The sequence below is a fragment of the Silurus aristotelis genome (assembly GCF_946808225.1).
Source record: "Silurus aristotelis genome assembly, chromosome: 19".
NCBI lineage: Eukaryota > Metazoa > Chordata > Actinopteri > Siluriformes > Siluridae > Silurus > Silurus aristotelis.
In genome coordinates, this window is record NC_139592.1 from 11,732,500 (window position 1) to 11,748,533 (window position 16,034).

At 37.9% G+C, this 16,034-nt stretch overlaps 1 protein-coding gene across 5 annotated transcripts in view; it reads right to left on the minus strand.

Annotated features, from left to right (window-relative positions):
• Window positions 1-9,435: 9,435 nt before the first annotated feature.
• The window catches only part of cntn3a.2 (contactin 3a, tandem duplicate 2), a 101,565-nt gene continuing 94,966 nt past the window's right edge, over window positions 9,436-16,034 (minus strand). For all 5 annotated transcript variants that reach the window (XM_083570117.1, XM_083570119.1, XM_083570118.1 and 2 more), the window contains one exon: window positions 9,436-12,386. In XM_083570117.1, the coding sequence (XP_083426243.1) occupies window positions 12,289-12,386 (98 nt within the window). In that variant the 3' untranslated portion in view covers window positions 9,436-12,288. The remainder of the gene's footprint in view (window positions 12,387-16,034) is intronic.

Consider the following 16,034-nt stretch of genomic DNA (forward strand, 5'->3'; position numbering starts at 1 on the left):
TGATGGAGTTCCTGCAAGAAAATAGTTTTGCAGGTACAGGCCCTGCTGCTTTTTAGGGTTAACGTGGCTGCTATTGTGTCTTGTCATGCTCTGATTAACAGGCTCTCTGTGGTCAAGCCAACCACCAGAGGGATAGTCCCTGCATGGGAATTAGCTGTAGGTTGAGGCTCTGGTTGGTACCACTAGAACCACTAGAAAACTGAACATCTGGTCTTTTTTGAAGACTACTGCTCTTCCCAGTGAGAGAGACTTCACCTAATGTGTCCAGCAAATGTGCTGTAGACTAATGTCCACTGCACTAGTCATTGGCATAAGCTGGAGCAGGTTTTATTATTTAATAGGGGCCCGCCTCTAGGCAAACAGTGTCACATTGGGTAAGGGATGCCATTGCCCTAGCCTACAAGAGGAGCTGTCAAGGAGTTAGGGCCCATTTAACACAGGGGGCTTTAGCAAAAGGTGTCCCCTTACAGCAAATATGCGTTGCGGTAGGCTGTATAAGACTGTAGAAAGAACATCACTTATAATCTTATACTCCAGTAATCATGTTAGTTCTCACTCTCCAGTGTTCTGTATTGTTGAAAGATTTATGATCAAACTCTTGATGTCACCCAAATGAGGATGGGTTCCCCTTTTGAGTCCGGTTCCTCTCAAGGTTTCTTCCTCATAACATCTAAGGGAGTTTTTCCTTGCCACAGTCGCCAAGGCTTGCTCATCAGGGACAAATTCACACCATTCACCTTAACTGTTGATTTGTGTAAAGCTGCTTTGAGACAATGTCTGTTGTGAAAAGCGCTATACAAATAAACTTGACTTGACTTGACTTGACACTGAAAAACTTTAAGAGGACCAGACACTTCCAGTGCGGCTTCTATTCTCGTTCTAATAGCGTGATTAAATGTAGCATTGAGTGTAACTTTTGATAGGGAACATCTCTGGTTACTTGAGTGAAACCCTGTTCCCTAAAAAAGTGGGAACGAGATGCTGTGCCTAATTGCCGCTCTGTGGGTGTGTCCGGACATCTCTTCAGACAAAGGTATAACCTGAAGGTGTGTCTATGTTTTTATGTATAGCCTCACAGGTGTGTGCATTTAGATGACGTCACCCGCTGAGGTTATTTGAGCCAAATTTTTGCCATGTTTGAAACACATGCTTCACAACCAGTCGAACTAAGCATGTTCCCATAGCAATGCAGCATCTGTGAAATGCAGCATCTCGTTCCTGCTTTTTCAGGGAACAGGTTACACTGAAGTAACCCGAGACGAACTTAGTCAATGTCTTATTTTCACTAAGAAGAATTTATATAAATATGAATGGCAGGAAAATTTTAATGTCTTTATAACATGTAACGTTTGTACAGAACTCCATGTAAAGGAAGCCATGCATTATAATCTTTTTTCTTTCTTGTTTTCTCATTATCTTGTCTTATTTTCTCATGATCTTGACATAAAAAACATTGTTTTCTCAAGATCAGTACTTAATTTTTAAGCATAAGAGCATGTTCTAGTAGCAGCATCATTGCAGCATCATGAATGATCACATTCGCTTTTACTTTGATCAGGGACTCACTTAAACTAGAGATAAAGTCCCTATTTGCTGTGGGAAATTAGTAACTTTGATATAGATTTTAGAAGGCAATGCATGCTCCAGGATATACACCAAAAACATGAGAAAATCATGTCATGAGAAATGGGTTTTAAACGTTGAGCTCATGAGAAGATAGTAATTTAACATTACTTAGGTCAAGATCACGAAAAAACAACTTTTATTATGGTGAGAAAATTATATTATGATCACGAGAAAACTATGTAGAGAAAACAATAAAGAAAAACAATTAGAATGCATGGCCTCTTAAGACTTGAATATATTTTGCATCATAATTCAATCTAATTTAATTCAGTTTTATTTGTATAGTGCTTCTAACAATTAATAAATAAATTAATAGATTTGTCCCAATTCGTTTATCCCTGTAATGACTTTACAGTTTAACAGTAATAATTTTACAAAGTATTACAGAAGTCATGGTGTAAAGTCTGTACTGTGCATATGTCTGTGTAAGTCTGATTCTCATAAATGGTATCTGGTAATAATGTACATTGTTAATCCATTAAAACCCCATAAAAAAAGATAATTTATCTCTTTAAAGGCCCAGTTTATTGTCTAGCTGTTTACATTACACAACACTAATCAATAACTACTGTAAATAATTTAGCAACTATTATGAATAATTGAGTAAATACTGTGATTTATTTAGTAATTATAGTTTATTTTTCAGTATTCAATTGGGATAATGAAAGAAAATATACAAGTATGTAGCTTTAATGTACCAATGTTGGTTAGGTTTGTATGAATTACTATTTAAATGACTGACTAACCTCTCTGAAAAATACTTGTGTTACTTATTGCTAATTACTACTTCAATTACTTATCAACCTTAACCACATGGACTGAGTGATTTCACAGCCACACAAAAACTCATGTAACAGGGCTGGGGCAAATTAGAACTCAAATTTGAGCATTAGATGACACATGAAGACATTAATCAGTATTGTCGATCTATGTATTATGTAATGAAAGTGTATGTTACTATAATTTAATTACATTAAAGTGTTTCTTAATAACATGTTACAACCAACACTGGACCTACTAAATAATTCTATGTTTTTGGGACTGCCCAGTCAGTGAGTCTGCATTTGTGATTTGTAGACTGTATTTGTAGAATATTTGTTCTTAGCTTTCATAAATATATCAAAACAATTGAATGACAAAATTCTTTACCAAATATGATGCCCCTGCTTACAGAAGAACCGTATAACTTATATAGGTCAAAATTGAAAATGTAAATTTGACCAGCTGTATTACACATTTGCCAACAGTATATAAAATAGTGATGAGGTCTATGCACTTAATTAACCTTAATTAAAACAAGATCCTGCTCATGCAATACTTGTCATAATTTATTAAGCAAGGGATATTCAAAAGTGTTTAACAATTTTATTTGCATTCATTGCAAAAACAAGATTGTGTTTTGTATCAGTATTGTATTAACAAAATGTGTTTTTGAGGTGGAGCATTTATAACATATCCTTGCCTATGCTTACATCATGTCTTTGATAAGTGTTATGGGTTATTTTATTTTTTTCTTTTCTTTTTGGAGCCTTTTCCTGATTGAGAAATTATTTTAAGATTTCCATATAGTTTCTAGATCGAATCTATTTACTACAAATATTGCTATATATGGTGTGATCATTAGGAAACATTCCTTACAGGTATAGTTAATCACATGTGCTTATACAAAAGGTAAAAAAAAAAGAATCTCCTTATTAAACATTTTTCCATAGTCAATCACAAACACAGGCTGCACAGAAGACAAAGATGGGTAAAATCAGGGAGAATTGCAGGTAGGGCAGTTAACTTGCATTACGCGTCAAGGCAATATGTTCTTGAACGGTCACCTTCATCGACAGCTCATTCGGCAGTGTTGGTGTCTGGTAAATGGCTGTAAAAGAACAGACTATCTGCTATAATTGGACAAAAACAGGGAGAGAGCAGAATAAAGTAGGAAAGGAGGGGAGGGATAGAACAGACAGGAAGACACATTTCTTTTTAACACCTCGGCTCATTTTCACCTTGTTGGGAGACGGTGTTCATAGTTCACACCAGTTAATGAATCAAGCCCTCCACCTTTACAAAAAAATCAAGCATAATAGAAACTTTGAATGTCTTTCATGTCACGTTATGAGATTTATTATGAAATCTGCTGCCTGTTTCTGTAGAATAGATTGAATATTGGCTACACTAAGTAGACTGGCTAACTCATAGATTATAAAAGTCCAACTTTAAATAAGGTGTTATATAAAGGAAGTGAGAAATTATTCCTTTTCTCAGCCATTTATTTGTAGACCTTAGTGGAGTCTATCCTGACTGAAAATGTTCCTGCAGGTCCTAGAGGATGGCCAAATTGACTCTCTGGTGATGCTCTCTCTCATTTATTTTCTTCTAGACTGTCCTGATTAAGGTGTGTCTGTGTAAGTACAAAGCATAGAAAAAGTGCCGGATAGTGCTGACACGGGTACATACACACTCTTCTCTGATATCAGCACTTCTCATTATTACTCACCATTGTACACGATCTCCTTCAAGAACATGAGATAGTGTTGAACTTATCAGACAAAGAACCCGAACAAGATCCATGCCATGGAGTTCGAGGCTTAGGTGTCAGATTTACTTATTTGTCAGAATTGATAAATTTCATCTAATTGTCTTGTGCAGATACTGTCCTTCTTTCCTTTTAAATAATTGCCTCACGTGTGCCAAGAGGCTGTAAAAACTCAGAGGAGATATTGATCTACAAGCTTTACTTAAATGCCAGCTGCTTTGAGAGGCTGCTGTGTTTAATTTAAAGGCGCTCTTGAACAGACCCTCCAGGAAATGTCTTTTTTTCCATTCTCTTTTTTATCTTCCTCTTTTTTTCAGTTAATAGGATGAAAAAAGAACCGACTGTATTATCTTCCTCCCAATATTCTGGCTAAGGATAGCATGTAGGCGTGGCGCTTTAAGCAGATTGGCTCAGGCATGTTTTTGGCTGACACCACAGCTGAAGACTGTCTGTTTCGTGTTTTTTTTTTCCCTGTGACACCCACGCCTGTCTGGACTGCACACGAATTTACAAGTACATTATAGATGCTTCATTCCCAAATAAATCCAAGAGCACACAACAGTTTAAACGGGAACAGTTTAAAAGGTGTATCATGAATCACTTTCATCTCAGTCAGATTAAAGTGATGAAACCAAAACATCTCCAGTGATGCACAAAGTAGCCTACTGTTTCAACAAACTTCCCCAAAGAGCAACACTTTAATTCAGGTGTTCCTGCAATGACCCTCCAGCCTTTTTTGCTTTTTCAATGCTGAACTGGAAACATTATCTCTGTACTTATTTCAAACACAGCTTCTTTTACACAGATGGGTTCCTTTCCCATCTGTTGTAATGATGATCAGGATTAGGATGTCTCTAAGAAAAAAGTACAGCGATTATAGGAAATGATTTAGTGAGTCGTGCAAACGCAATAAAATAAGCGGAATGCAGCATTTGCTTGCTGTTTGCACCTGATCATGTTAGATATGAACACATTAATTCTCTTTTTGCAAAATGTTACTGACTCCTGACTATGATACTGTCGCAGGGATTTGCTCACTTCAAGCCTATGTCATTAATCCAGTTAACCCAGTGGGTCATTTGGCACTACAGTGGAGAAGGTGTGAGAAAAGGCAATTAAATTTAATACTAACCTTGCATAACAAGCCAAAAGTGTATTAATATTAAAAATGGCATGATACAACCCTTTCAAATGATTTAAAAAAAAACCTGAATCATTGACAAAATACTAAGTAAAAAGAAAGATGATAAGAACGTGGCTTACACAAATCCACCAAATGAAATATTTGAATGATTTTTTTTTTGATCTGCCACTAATCAATTGTTGATTCAGCACCATATTTTAATTATGATAAAAATAATTCAGCAGATTTTTACTTAAATTGTCAAATGGGGAAACACATTTAAAACTTTACATTTTATAAAATGATTCTGCACTCTTTTCATTCCTGAACTTGATCCATTAATAAAATTATTTATTTTATTTTTATTTATTATTATTGGGAACGCCTCGCATTGTCCGCGCTCTGAACCATGTGTGAAATCTGGCCAATAGGCAAGTCATAATGTCATCGGCGGGTGACGTCGCGACAACCAAGAGCTACAAAATGGCTGCAAAGCTTCTGCAAAAAGAGAAGGTAAGCACTGTAGGGATGCAGGGAGTGTGGCCCGGGGACACAGCGTCTCGTTCCCTCAGGGAACTAGAGTTACATACGTAACCTAGAGACGTTCCCCATTCGAGAACTCGAGCTGTGTCGCAATGCTTTGGGAATGAGTGTCCAATCACGCCACACTGACCAGTACCTGCCTAGTGTGTGAGAGCCTCACAACCAGCACGTAGGACAGAGGAGCCCGGAGTGGCTCTCAGGTTGAGGTCACGAAACCTGGCAGAATGCCTGCAGCATGACAGGTCGTGAGGGAGCCGTAGGAACCTTAGGTACGTACCCAGGTTTTGGGTAGAGGAATGCTGTGGCCATGCCAGGGGCAAACTCCAGGTGAGACAGGACAGAGCCTGTAGGTCCCCGACCCTCTTCAGGGAGGAAACTGCCAGGAGGAAAGAGGTCTTCACAGACAGGTACCTAAAGGCCACTTCTGCCCGGGGCTCAAAGGGGGGCTCAGATAGAGCCGCCAACATAACGGCCAAGTCCCAGACAGGCACTTTGGGTCGCATCCTGGGCTTCAGCTTTCAGGCGCTGCAGAGAAAACGTGTCACAAGAGGGTGCCTACCCAGTGACCACCCCGCAGGCGGGGTAATATATGCATCGATAGCAGACACGTAAACCTTCAGGGTTGAAGGAGACAACCCCGTGGCAAACTGTTCTTGCACGAACTCCAGAACTGGACCAACCAGGCAGTTAACTGGGTCTAACCGGTGGTGCTCACACCATGTCGCTAACAGATGCCACCTTGTGCCATACAACCTCCTTGTGAAGGGAGCTCTGGAATGGAGGATGGTCTCCACTACCCCAGTAGAGAGACAAGCTGCTAAAAACCATAGCCTCCACAACTCTGGGCGGGGGTGAACCAGGGCTCCCCCTGCCTGAGAGAAGAGATCCCCCCTGGTAGGAATTTCCCAAGAAGGGCCCTTGAGGAGGGACACCAGGTCCGCGAACCATGGTCTGCCCGGCCAACGAGGTGCTACCAGGAGGAGACGGGCTCCTTCCCGGCGAACTCTCTCCAGAACTTGTAGGCGTACAGACGCAGCCTTGGCAACGTCTGCAGCATGGCGTCCAGCCCTAATGGGGTTGGGTGAGAGAGAAACAACCAGAGGGGACAGTGCGAGGTCTCCTGAGTCGCAAACAGACCCATCTGAGCTCTGTAATATCTCTGCCATATCTACTCCACCACCTCGGGGTGGAGTCACCATTCCGCAGGCCTCGGCCCTTGCCATAAAAGGGCATCTGCTCTTCAATTCAACCGTTCCGGGATATAAACTGCTCTCAGTGAGAGGCCATGAGAGGTGCGATGAGTGTCATGAGAGGTGCGGCTCGCTCCACCGACCTTGGGCGATCATAACCGCTCCCCACCCTGTGAGGGACACATCCGTTGTTAGCATTACGCGACGACAAGGAGTTCCCAAGACAGGGCCCTGGGAAAGGAACGTCAGTTCACTCCACACATCCAAGGCTCAAAGGGCTCGCCGTGAGACCTTAATGGTACGGTGTGGATTGCCCTTTCGGGAGAACCCTTTGTCCCAGAGCCACCACTGGAGGGGTCTCATGTGGAGAAGGCCAAGTGGATTTACATTGGACGCTGCTGCCATGAGACCCAGCAGCCTCTGGAACTGCTTCACAGTAAGTGACTGGCCTTCTCTTACTCTCCTGACTGCAGTGAGGATAGCTCCGATCCGGGTGGGAGACAAGCATGCCTGCAAGTTGGTCGAGTCCCACACCACGCCCAGGAAGGTGGTTCTCTGTCGTGGCGAAAGCACATTTTTCTCGGCATTCAGCCTTAACCCCAGCTCCTTCATGCAGGACCCACTGAGACACGTATGGCAGCCTTCCACAGGCCATCAGAAAGTCTCTTAAGGGAACCAGCCCCTCGAGGCTGAAGCCTCCTGAGTGGCGGCGGATATCCCCCATTTACAGCGGGGCGGAAGTGGAGGGAGACACCCAGCGGGGGGAGGCTGTGCCCTGAAGCACATCCTGTGGCAGGGCTAACAGACTGGCCTCCAGTATCCGATCTTCGCGACGGAAGTGAAGGGAGACACCCGCTGGAGGGGGGAACCGTGCTCTGAAGCACATCTTGTGCCAGAGCTAGCGACCTGGCCTCCCGGTGGTGCAGCGGAGGGATGGCACTATGAAACGAGGTGTACACCGCCCTTCTGGATGTAAGTCGTCAGGACTTACGCACCACGGACTGTTTATTAGAAGAGAGGACGACCCTTGGCTGGCTCCTGTTTGGGCCTCCTGTTTGAGCAGCACAGCCTGATCCCTGTCAGGTGATGCCTTTCTACATGGACGCAAGGCGTTCCCAAAGCTTTGCAAAGCAGCTCGAGTTCCCGAATGGGCAACTTTATTTTGAATATTCATGCAATTCATGTTTCATTCCCCTGTGTATCACAATGTACCTTTTTAAAGAGAGGGCTTTCTATTGTCACAAAACCACACAGTGAGAGAACCTCATGAGAAATGTAGGTGGAGCGTGTTACGCTTGTAGTCTCGTGACAGATTATTATATCACACAATTTATACATTCAGTAGGGGGGAATGGCATGTTTTTTTTTTTCCCTAAAATGTAATGGAATAAAAAGTGAGATATTACATATTAAAATGCAGTAACAGAGTTTCCCAAAATGAAAATATTCTGATAAAGTACAAATACTTGAAAAATGTGCTTAAATACAAAAAAAAAAAAAAAAAAATATATATATATATATATATATATATATATATATATATATATATATATATATATATATATATATATATATATTATAGAAATATATATTTCCTTACTGTCCACCACTAAAATAAAATCCCCAAATTATGTAATATAATAGGAATTATGTAACAAGCTGCAACAGGTAAACTTTTAATACAAACAACAAGCTGCAAACTTGTGTTAAATATATATTTTTTATAAATATGGGGTCAAATTTTCACTTCATTGCAATGGAAGATTCTGTTAGATGACACACAAAATTAGACAAAACAAGTTTTCTAGCATCTGCTTACAAACACTTTTATAACACAAAGTAGGCGAGGCAGAAAAATCCAGTCGTTTTTTTTTAACTATATCTACAAATGTATTGTACATCCATATTTTACAAACCAACCAACCAACTGAAGCCATGACAAATTCAAACCAACATGTAATTTAACACAAATTACTTGTCTTATGGAGGCAAATCTCCAGCAAATTGTTTTATTACAGTTGTTTATTAAAAAAAAAAAAAAAAAAAAAACAAACAAAAAAAAAAAACCCGGCTACATACACACGTAAAACAATTGGAAACATGCACGACTACTATACAGGATGTGGAAATTGCTTTTCAATATGAAAATATTGTCCTGATCAATCATGTCATCTCGCAGAGATTAAAGACATTCCAGTTTTACAGCCGTATCAAAAGAGTTGGTCAAATGTTTACACGTTTGACAAAATGTGCATCTACAAAAGACAGAATCACACATGCTATGTTTTACAAAAGCAAACAAACAAACAAACAAACAAACAAAAAACATATTTCAAGATGTCACATTCTTCAGAATGGTGTAATGAATATTTTCTTGGTAGCCATGTTTTCCGTCAATTAAAGTTTTTAAATGTCTTTGCTTCTTTTTCTGTTACAAAGACTAAAAAGGAGGCCATGAAACCAAAAACCTTTTTTCGATACAGCCTTCAAAGTTTCAAAAACTGCAATTATTAAAACAGCACTTTAATAACACAAAGGGATCGAAATAATTAAAAAACTTTATGATGTAAGATATTGATTGTGCACTACACAACACATGCACGCACGCACACATACTGGTCTCACACAAACATTTCAACGCATACCTGGCTAAAAAAAAAATCGAAAACGAAGGAAATGTCGTCCCCAAACCATAAGTGGCATCATGCACCTATAATGTGACCAGCCATGATCAGAATCTGAATCAAATCTACCCAGTGGTCCCAATCCAGGACAAAGGTTTCTGACAGCCTTGACAGATTGCAGGCATTTACATCTGTACAAGTCTGTAAGAATAACACATTCTTCTGCTAAAAAAAAAAGACCAAAGACGAGCGAATGTTCTCTTGCGTTCACTTTTGTGCTGATTTTCATTTGACTTGAAAATCAAAATGGATGCTCGATGCAAAGACAGCTAGTGAAAATGCAGCACTTTACATGACCAAGGCAAAAGACTGTTTTCTTAGTGTGATCAGCCTTCTCTCTATCTTCTGAAGAGGACACTGGGGATGTCTGCACTTGAAATAAAAAGGAGGGGAACAAAAAAATGCTAAAGATCTTTCATCAGTTCTGTCTGGTCTGCTCTAATATAGCTTGGTGCATTGTTCAACTCACATCCGTATGCCTTCTGCTGCTATTATGGACAGAATATACACCATTGCTGTTCAGTCAAAACCCAAATGGCTGCAAAGCAATATGTGAGCATGTTTTAATAGTTCCTGAAATACTGCATGGATCAGGCACATCATTTATCATTACATAATGTAAGAGATATTGATGTGAAGATAAAAGCGCACACATCATGTGAGTCTGGCTCATTTACTCAGCTATTTTACCAGAAAAATGTTAAACTAAAAAAATGTCTAAACTTCTGATATCTAAACTAAACATTTATTATGTCTACAGGTTGAAACTTTTTGCTATTCAGTTACTGTGTACACAGGCACAGACAGTTGTTTATCTTTTTAACAAGGTAAAATATTAGTGTTACACAACTGATTAAATAAGACTGATGTCCTAAATCCCAAATTTAAAAAAAATAAAATAAAATTAGAAAAAAAGTTCAGGCACAAGGAGTTTGACAAGAAAAGAAAATCCTAAATGTCAAAATCCCAGAGAACACTAATAAATCCATTATTAATTCATAGAATAAATGTGACACAAATTGTTAGAGAGAGGTTAGGCTTTTCACCAAAATTTTTTGACTAAAAGGCCAATTGAAGAAACTGAGGCAAAGCTGGGCAGCAAGTAGGTGTAAAGTAAAACACTCCTATCACGACTTCATTTGGTGCATGACACTGGCTTCATGATTTCATTTAAATTGATTCTCAGAATATTTTGAAATAATTTTTATGTTGAGAACAAATATGATTTAAAAGAATCCTTTTATATTTCTAAACCATAAATAATGCAAATCTATGTGCATTTTTGTCTAAAACACTATAGCATATTTCTGCATCATGATTCATGTGACACCGCATCATTACACCCCAGGTGGCAAGCCACATAAAATCCTGTTAGAAATTTTCCCAAAGGCATGTTTGATTTTCTGAATAATGAAATGTCAATTTTTGGTCTTGGCATAGAGTACTACATTTGTTCCTTAACAATGATAACACTGTCCATACAGCAAAACATGATGGTGGTAACATTATGGTCACATTTGCTCTCTGGCTCCTGCTTGTTTTTCTGAACAAAATTCTCTGTGAAATATTCATCATTTTATATCTAAACCCTAATTTTTACTTTCAATAATTTTGCCCCAGATATAATTAATTCTTAAGAGGTTGCCCTTTTTCCTCAGCATTGTATGAAAAAAAAGTTACCGGCTGTTCACTAGGACAATTCTTCTCTCTAAAAAAGTCTGATTAATTCTGTAGCTATGACATAATGCAGCTTGGGAGAATATAATATTATCAGCTTATATCAATACTCTAGTGGTATCTATAGACACGGGACATTATAAACTGATAATGAATTGTATGGCAGCAACTCAATATTACACTGTGCTATATTTATATGTTGACAGAACCCAATAACATATGCTCATGACACATAGACATTGCTTCACCACTAACCTGAAACAAATCAGAAGACACACTGCTACATTCTCAAAGATAATGAATGGCTGAACAGTAAAGGCTCAATGATGTAAATTTTAACTCAAGATATGCAGCTATTATATCGAAGGCACAGTGAAAAATCATATTCTGGAAAATGAGTACGCCAAAGCCGCGGAGTGCCAGTGATATGTGACAATATAGTATAAAAACACTATTTACTTTACGTTTTCATATCAAAAAGGAATAAAAAGCATGTCTGGACAAACAGTAGCTTAGCAACAGGAAGTGAAGGACATGACAAAAGACATAAACTACTTTGGCATGTAACATGGAAGTAAGGCATTTTGTTCTCCGCTAGGGTCACAGAGACCAGCTGGCACGTAGTGCATATGAGTCATGACATCCGTGTACGGTACAAAAAGTATGACTGAACTGTGTTCAGTCTATTTAAATGCTTGCCTTGAGACCACAACATGCACAAAAAAAAAATGATGGAGCGTTTAAATTTCCTTGTGGGTTTCATCAAATGCACGTGATGCTGCCTCAGATAAAACATGGGAAGGTAAGAGTTTTTAAAGAAAAAAAAAAAAATTTTAATACACTGCTCTTATGATTTGTAAAGAATGAGCTTACACTTGATCAACTCTGTGCAAGTCTGTGCATTATGAGTCCTTTTCACAAATTTGGCCTCATGGCAGTTAATGCGATGATAAAAAGCAAGGACAAGGGGATGGTGGTTGGATGCCAGGCTCTTGAACCCCGTACACTCATACCTGGAACACAGGGAAAAACAGTGTCAATATATCAATTCTATCAATCAAGTCTATCAACTTTTACTTACATAGGTAAAATCATTGCTTACACTTTAAAGACACCGTATTCATATTTTGTCCTGTCATTTGTCCTTTTTAAAATATTCCTATTCAAAGACAAGCTTTTTTTAGTAGCCTTGATAATTATTTTCGCTAATTTCTATTCCTTGTTAAAATGTTTTAAATTTGCAAAATTCATTCAAATATTCTTCAGGACAAGGAAAAAGGGGTTAGAAAAGGTGACATTGTGTCCAAATCAGAAAAATATGATGTATATGAATATACACAGTAAAATGTTTCTTAAAAATGTCACTTAGTTTTTAACAATGATAACAGTAAGTAGTTTGTCAATCTGAACTTTTTAAATTTTTTTAATTGAATGTGCACCTGAATATAGCAATGCACAACAATTTTGAAATGTCACACCAGCTTTTACTCTACTCCACATACAACATCAAAACACTTTTATTTCCAACCAGAAGAATCTAAACCAGGGGTGGCCAACCAGTCAGAGACAGAGAGCCACATTGTTTTAATGTGTTTTAATGTGACTCCTACAGTACTAAGACCACAGGACAGTCATTTTCAACAATGAACATTGTTTGCACACACACAAACTCTTAGTTTAACCAAGTCCACAAACAAAAATATAATAATTTACAATAGCGTTTTTCTTTTACTATGCATGTTACTTTGTGGGAATTTTGGCATTCCTTGCCTTGAACAATCCCACCAAAGAGCCGCATGCGGCTCGCGAGCAGGTTTGCGGGTTGGCCACCCCTGATCTAAACAATAACCTCACTTGCACCTAAATAAAGCCAAATATTACACTTGCAGTGGTATGATTTCTGTAAAATGTTTTCCAGATTTACATTTTCTTAAGTAGTGAAAGTAGCATGTGCGTTTAGAGCTTCCTGTTCACGCTCTTCCATTAGACCGATAACACACTTGGTTCAGAGCGTGGTCATGCAGAGGCGTTCCCAAAGTGTTGTTGCCGTCTTGTTACATACGTAATCAAGAGGCGTTCCTTGGTAGAAATAGCATCTTTGAGCCCCCTCCTTTAATATCTAAGTGTTGGGGTGCTTGTAAATGGATTTTAAACTTTTTCCAGCAGAATATTTAAAGATCCTCTATTTTCTGAACTGATTTTCTGAACACTGAACACCAATAGTGTAACCACTAATGCGCTCCAAAAGAGCTTCAAAGCACTGATGATCCACTGTCCAATTTTTTTTAATGCCACCCTCTTTTTTTTTTTTTTTTTACAAACCTGACAGTGTAACGTGGTTACTGAAGATGAATAAATATATTTATTCTCCATTAGGCAGATCAACTTTTATTATATTTAATCTCCATTAGGCAGGTCAACAACCATCTATCTAGTTTAATGCAAAAAAACTATTTTTTCTCCCAAGGGGATTTTAAGCGATTTTAAGACCAAACCAAATTCCTGGAGATTGAGAGCAAAAATACTTATGCTACGGTGTTTTTTTTTGCCACATTAAAAAGCAACAATGTACTATACTCACTTACTGAGCACTTTAATAGTGATGTCAGTTATTCATTCAATTATAAAATCAGCTTATTGTATTGATTGTTCTTTAAGTGCAAAAGTTGTAGGTCAAACTAAGATTATTGGCAAGATACAATACAAAATGTGTTTATATAATTAAAGCAAAAGCTGAGTCAAAACATGCAAGCAAGAAGGAAGTGGAATGGTTCTAATATTACTTGCTTTACTGATATCTTTTTTGTTACATGGCAGGATGACTACTATGTCAAGTACACAAGCTCAAACAAAAAGCTCTTCTGCAGTCTTATCCAGACTGTTAGACTGTATTTATTTACGTTAGAAAATTAAATACAAAAGTATGTTACCACATGTTGATTGTCAATTTGTAATATTATTATTAATAATAATATTAATAATAATAATAATAATAATAATAATAATAATAATAATAATAATAATAACTTTTTTCAAAATGTAACATGTGCTCTTTATGGTCATACTCATTTTTGCTATTACTTCTATGGTAAAATCTTCATATCACCTATGCAACCATGGAGTGTATGGCATTTAACCAAAGAGTTTTGTAGAAATTGTATGGCCAATAAAAGAGCATGAGGAGCTTTGAATTTGTTCTTTTGACACTATCCTATGTGTTGGCCTTTTCTTGACTGAAAACAGCAGCAAAAAAACAAGCCACTAACATATCTAATTGTATTGTCTTATCTACAGCATTGCTAGTCTGACATTACCAGACAAATGTGCATTTGCCAATATTGATAAGAAAACTCTCAGTCCAGTTGCTTTTGCCTTTAAAGTGTTCAACATGCTTCCTCGGCCCATTTTCACATTAGCAGGTCAGGGTTGGTATTGCAAGTCATTGCTATTTACCTTTACTTCTGGGATTATCCCACTTTAGTCTTATATTCATTTGAGATGGCATCCGTGTCAAATGAGTGTAATGAAGGCACCAAATAGTATTTGCAGACATAGATTATAGGGGAAGTCTAAAAAGAAAAGGCTCTTCACTATGACTGAATGCTTTTACTGACTCTGCAGACTAACAGACATAATTCCATGCTGTTGATTGCTTGGATATGTTCAGTAGTCTATGGAATATTGAATTCAAATTGCAAAAATCCATTCATGTTTCCAACATATTTATTCTGACAAAAACTATTGAACTACTGCAGATAATAATTAAGTTTACCTGTCATGCTTTCCTTTTATGCATCACATGCTTAATAATTAACAACAAACTAAAACAATTCAATACAATAATATTGCACTGAAATGTACAGTTTGTGTACTTATGTGTACTGGATGTTGCACAAGTGAATTTATTTCAGTACTTTAAACAGACATTTTATGTATATAATTCAAAATTAAAATATACTTATTAATTATAAAATGAAGTTAAATGTTAATACAGTACAGTACTGTATACATAAAATAGTATTATTGGGGTGTCGATTTTGGAACAGTACCACCGCGATAAATGGGGGATTACTGTACTGCCCATTTTATTAGAGTAAATCTGCTGTCAGCATGTAATAAAATATATCTGAAAAGTGCCTTAGTAAAGTGTTGGGCTGATCCTTTAGCATACATTCAACAAGTCTCTGTAACTGTATTAGATTGATGACACATCATTCTTTCCAAAAGACAATCCATCACTTGTTGTTTTGATGATGATGGACATTGCTGTCTAACACAATGCTCCAAAATATCCCAAAGCTGTTCAATTGATTTGAGATCTGCTGACTGAATAGGTCATAGCATATAATTACTTAAAAATTTTTCATGCTCATCAAACCATTTAAGTCCTCATCCCTGTGGACAGGGTCTGTGTTAAGAGATCACTACCACTTCCATCAGGATAGAAATGTCCTGAGCAACAGAAAAGCCTTGATGATGCCATGGTTTCTGGGTGTGTGAACTGGCATACTCACTTTTCCCTGTTAATCACAGTGACACTAGCGAATAGGCTCTATGCCTGAACTATGTACAGTGGAACCTTGATACTCGCTACCTTGACCCATGCAACCTCGATAATTTGCAACTTTTCATTTGGAACCGGACTAAGAGTAACCCGTAAA